Source organism: Suricata suricatta, chromosome 14 (assembly GCF_006229205.1).
Source record: "Suricata suricatta isolate VVHF042 chromosome 14, meerkat_22Aug2017_6uvM2_HiC, whole genome shotgun sequence".
NCBI lineage: Eukaryota > Metazoa > Chordata > Mammalia > Carnivora > Herpestidae > Suricata > Suricata suricatta.
The window spans coordinates 78,450,331-78,455,449 of NC_043713.1; the positions used below are offsets into that span (position 1 = coordinate 78,450,331).

Sequence of the window (5,119 nt, forward strand, 5' to 3'; positions counted from 1 at the left end):
GCTGCCGGGCAAGGAGGCCTTCGCGCCGCTCACGGTGCAGACGGACGCGGCCGCCGCGCACCTGGGGCAGGGCCCCCTGCCGGGCCTGGGCTTCGCCCCCGGGCTGGCGGGACAGCAGTTCTTCAACGGGCACCCGCTCTTCCTGCACCCCGGCCAGTTCGCCATGGGGGGCGCCTTCTCCAGCATGGCAGCCGGCATGGGGCCCCTGCTGGCCACGGTGTCCGGGGCCTCCACCGGCGTCTCGGGCCTGGACTCCACGGCCATGGCCTCCGCCGCCGCGGCGCAGGGACTCTCGGGAGCGTCTGCGGCCACCCTGCCCTTCCACCTCCAGCAGCATGTCCTGGCTTCTCAGGTAATGAGGGCACCTCCCCCCTCCAGACCCTCCCTCTGTGCACTCTGGTTACCCGCCTTGTGATGCCAGACCCTTACCCAGGCCCCCTCTCCTAGGAGCCTTAATAATTAATGATAGTAACATTGACTAGGTCAAGGTTTTTTTTTGTTGTTGTTGTTTTTACATTTATTTATTATTGAGAGACAGAGACACAGAGCATGAACAGGGGAGGGGCAGAGAGAGGGAGACACAGAATTTGAAGCAGGCTCCAGGCTCTGACCTGTCAGCACTGAACCTGACTCGGGGCCTGAACCCACGAACTGTGAGATCATGACCTAAGCCAAAGTCAAGACACTCGACTGAGTGAGCCACCCAGGTGCCCCTTGCTAGGTCAAGTTTAATCTCACTGACTCAGCATAACCTGACACTTCCCCCCCCCCCCAAAAAAAAAACTTAAAAAATTTTTTTTCTAAGTTAAGGACTGTTTCCAGTAGAGTAGTAGGCAGTAATAATGATAATAGCTGTTTCTAGCGCACTTAGGTTGTGCTTGGTCTATTCTGACTTCAGTGACACTCTTGTCACCTCCACTTTACACATGAAGGGGCAGGGGCCCAGAGATGTTGAGTAACTTATCTGAAGTCACACAGCCACTAAGTGGTGGAGGCGAGGCTCTACCCCAGGCCGTCTGACTTCCTGCCCTTCTTCAGGGTCTATGAATTTTCCGCTTCAGAGCTGACATGTCTCTTAAATGGCTCATAGCCAACAGCCCACCAGGAATCACATTAGGGAGGGGAAGGGACTGTTTTGGGGGTGGGACTTGAGACTTCTGCCTTTCCTTCCAGTGGGAAGCTGGTCCCCTGTCCCTCGCCCCTCGCCCCAAGCAGGCCAGCCTGCCCCCCAAAGGGTTAATGGTTTGTGGCTGTGTGGGAAATGTCAGAGGAGAGGGGCAGATTTCTTCAGCCTGGCAGCCTCTTCTACGGCTCAGACAGCTGTGCTGGGGCGCAGGGCAGCTGGGGAGAAGTCTCGGGCTGCTTGGAAATGCTCTGAACCCAGAGAGAAGGTTCTGCACGCCCTTGCCTTTGTTTTGTCTGAGTACATTCGTCTCCCTTCTCTGAGCCAAGAGGCAGGGTTTGCTCCCCTCTGGGAGTGGGGGAGGAGGGAACTGAGAACTGATATGGCTTCTGGCCTTTTCCCCCTTGCTCCCCTCCTTCTGGAGACCCTGCCCTAGAGGGGCTGCCTGGGAGAAAGGGTGGTAGTGGCACCCATAGGCGACGGACAGAGACCAGGCCCAGGCCAGAGGCCCTGCATTTTCACTTCTGCTTCTGCCACTCGAAGCTGAACCTGTGGGGCCTACCTCGGTTTCTCTACCCATTATACCAGTGTATCCGGCCAGAATATTTCTTTGTCTCTGTTTAGGGCCAACCCTTTTCTGCTCCCTCCATCCCCAACTGACTTCAGCAAGTGTATGTCCCATTAAAAAAAAAAAAAAAATCCCTGCTTTGCACTGGCTGAACTAGCCTGCAGCCCCATTTATCAGGTGCACCAGCTGCCCCAACAGGAGACTTTCTAACAGTTCTATTGGCCAGGTGCCCCGTGGAGCACGTTGGGGGCCTTAGCCTCATTCGCTACCCAAAGCCCCAGTAAGTGTAGGAACTCTCTCCGGGTTGTTTTTTTTCTCCATAATAAAGCTAGGGCACAGGGAGGGAAGCGGGTCTGGAGAAGGAAGCCTTGAGTGCCCCAACCCCTGGAGATTCACGACTGGCCCAAGGCCCCAAGGTTGGGGGGAGGGGCGGGGGATGGTCGAGGTTGGCTCCTCCCCGCCGCGCAGGCCCCGCTGGGCCGACTCACCGCCCCGCGTTTCTCTTTTCTCCCCGCAGGGCCTGGCCATGTCGCCTTTCGGAAGCCTGTTCCCTTACCCGTACACGTACATGGCCGCGGCCGCCGCCGCGTCCTCGGCCGCGGCCTCCAGCTCCGTGCACCGCCACCCCTTCCTCAACCTGAACAGCATGCGCCCGCGGCTGCGCTACAGCCCCTACTCCATCCCCATGCCGGTCCCCGACAGCAGCGGCCTGCTCACCACCGCCCTGCCGTCCATGGCCGCGGCCGCGGGGCCCCTGGACGGCAAAGCCGCCGCGCTGGCCGCCAGCCCGGCCTCGGTGGCCGTGGACTCCGGCTCGGAACTCAACAGCCGCTCCTCCACGCTCTCCTCCAGCTCCGTGTCCCTGTCGCCCAAACTGTGTCCCGAGAAGGAGGCGGCCACCAGCGAACTTCAAAGCATCCAGCGGCTGGTCAGCGGCTTGGAGGCCAAGCCGGACCGGTCCCGCAGCGGGTCCCCGTAGGGCCCTCCCTAGACAGGTCTCCTCATTCCAGTCTCCAGTCTGCAGTGCACTTTGTTGGATGTAAAATAAACCGCGGGCGCGCCTGGGGTTGGCGCTTCTTTGTGCAGTCCTGTCTGGGGAGGGGGTGCCGGACTCCTCTGGAATGTGCTAGAAACAGGCCCCGGCTTCTTGGCAGTGGTTTATGGATCCAGGATCTGACTCCGATTCTGGGGCTCAGAAATGTTTGTTGCGTTGAGCTGTTGGGGCAGGAATTAAACCATTTATGGCCACAGCACCTCCAGCCACAAGGCGCCTCTGCTTGCTGTGGGGAGAAAAAGGTAGCCAGGCCCACCAGGAGGGGAGGTGTCACAAGGCTTCTCCCCCACTGCAGATCTATCTATCTATCTATCTATCTATTTTTTTCCTTCACCGTGTCAAGTAGAAACAAAAGTAAAATTTAAAAAAATGTACTGGGGACAGATGAATACGTTAACATGATTGTTTGTGAACATTAAAAACTTTGTAGTGACTTGCATATCAGTTCTAAATACATGACTGAGCAGCATTGTTTGGGGGAAGAAAGTCCCTGCCATCCTTGTTTGGTCTCTATTAAGGAAATCTGTGTCTTTTTAGTATTCTTGTGATGTTTTAAGAGCCACTATAGGTCTCTTTTGCATGATCCACAGTAATGTATTTGTGGTTTTTATTTTGAATGCTTGCTTTTAGAAAAGAACATGAACCCACACCTTCCCCCCCCCCCGCCATTCTCTACCCTCCAATCGGCAACCCCAAGGGGGAGGATTTAAAGGGAAGGGGGGAGGAGAACACACACACACAATGAATTTATTTTATCTCCGCTTTGTAGGAGGATTTATGTCTCAGTTAATTCTCTTTCCTCTATATGCAATAACAAGGTTTTAAGAAGAAAAATAATAAAGAAGCGAGACTATTAGACAAAGTATTTATGTAATTATTTGATAACTCCTGTAAATAGGTGGAATATGAATGCTCGGAAAATTAAACTTTAATTTATTGACGTTGTACATAGCTCTATGTAAATAGGATCGCAGCCGCCCGGTTTTGTGTTCTTGTTTTCCTTTCCTCAATTTTATTTCAAGGCCACAGAATCGCTTTTAAAACTAGAAAACACACTTTGCACCGACACTCAACAGACTTTCAAAAGAGCTGAGAAAAAAAGTTTTTTCTTTTAGTGTCCAAGGGTTGGGGGAGGGAAGCGCTGTTGTCTATTTCACCCCAAACTGGGGAGGTGTGCAACTTCTCTTAAATTCCTTAAAATATAACACTAAGTTCCTGAGATTGCTTGGGGGTGGGGGGTGGGGGCCGGGAGTGCAGAGGCCGTGGATTGATTCTCTCATTTTTCTTTTGTATTTGTATTTGCCAGTCTTGATTTCTTCAAAACCAAGTGGGATTGACTACTGTCTTCAATATTTATGGTGTTTTGAACTTGGTGCCTCTAGAGCTATATTCCCAGTTCACGAGTCAGGTGCTGGGAGATGGTTTAGAGACAAAAATTCACGAAGGTATATTTTGTGTTATAATCGTTGATGACTTCTTTGGTTTTCTGTATTTCTTCCCCTCTCTTGAAAAAACAGCATTGAAATTTCAATAAATTTTTATTGAAATGTCTCTGGGCCTCCTGTGAAGTACTTTCTTTAGAAAACTTTCCAGCAAGCGAGTCCTTCCGGCCCGCTGGCTTCCTCAATCCCCTTCTCTTCGCCTTTAAGTAATTAAGACCGCCCCCATGGAACCCAAATGAGCTGTCACTCAAGTCCCAAAGCTAAAAACAAAAGTCCCTTACTGGGGCGTAGAGAACCGCTTCGATCTGAAATTACTTTTCCTTTAAATTAGGGAGCAAAACGAGAGACGGGAAGAAGACTGATTAGAATCGGGTTGAATAGCAATTTCAGATACTGAAATTTTAATGGAAAAAGAATGCTCTGCTCCCTAAGTCCGTGGTTCCCACACGAGTCCGACTAATCCCTACGGTGGAGGACTGCGAACGTTTTCGTTTTAGGCTCCCTCTCCCTTTTCACGTCGATCCGGAAAATGCCAGTCAAAACTCTCTCCTTGCATCAGTGTGCCCAAAAAAAAAAAAAGAGAGAGAGAGAGAGAGAGAGAGAGAGAGAAGAAAAAAGAAAAGAAAAAGAAAAAGCAAGATCTCCCCGCCAGACCCGGCTGGGCAAGACAGCGACCCTCCGGGTGGTGGGAGAAATGGCCTGTCCCTAACGTCCCCAGGTGGTCCCCGGTGTCTCTGCTGGGACCCTGCTGACCCAGGGCTCCCCAACCTGGGCGCGGAATGCGGCCGGCTCCGCGCAGACTTAGCTGTGTCACCGAGGGGAAGGCAGGTTTTCCCCGCCAGTGGAAGGTGATTCCAGGGCGCATAGTTGACCCCCTCCCAGGGAAAAGTCACCCAGGAGGCTGACACCGGCCTCCGGCCCTCCCCCTCCAG

General features: G+C 53.0%; 1 protein-coding gene across 2 annotated transcripts in view; it reads left to right on the forward strand.

Annotated features, from left to right (window-relative positions):
* TBX3 (T-box transcription factor 3) overlaps positions 1-4,296 on the forward strand; it is a 14,278-nt gene extending 9,982 nt beyond the window's left edge. For both annotated transcript variants that reach the window (XM_029922571.1, XM_029922572.1), the window contains 2 exons: positions 1-352; positions 2,209-4,296. The exon at positions 1-352 is cut by the window's left edge and continues 51 nt beyond it. In XM_029922571.1, coding sequence (XP_029778431.1) covers positions 1-352; positions 2,209-2,670 — 814 coding nt within the window. In that variant the 3' untranslated portion in view covers positions 2,671-4,296. The remainder of the gene's footprint in view (positions 353-2,208) is intronic.
* Positions 4,297-5,119: the final 823 nt, after the last annotated feature.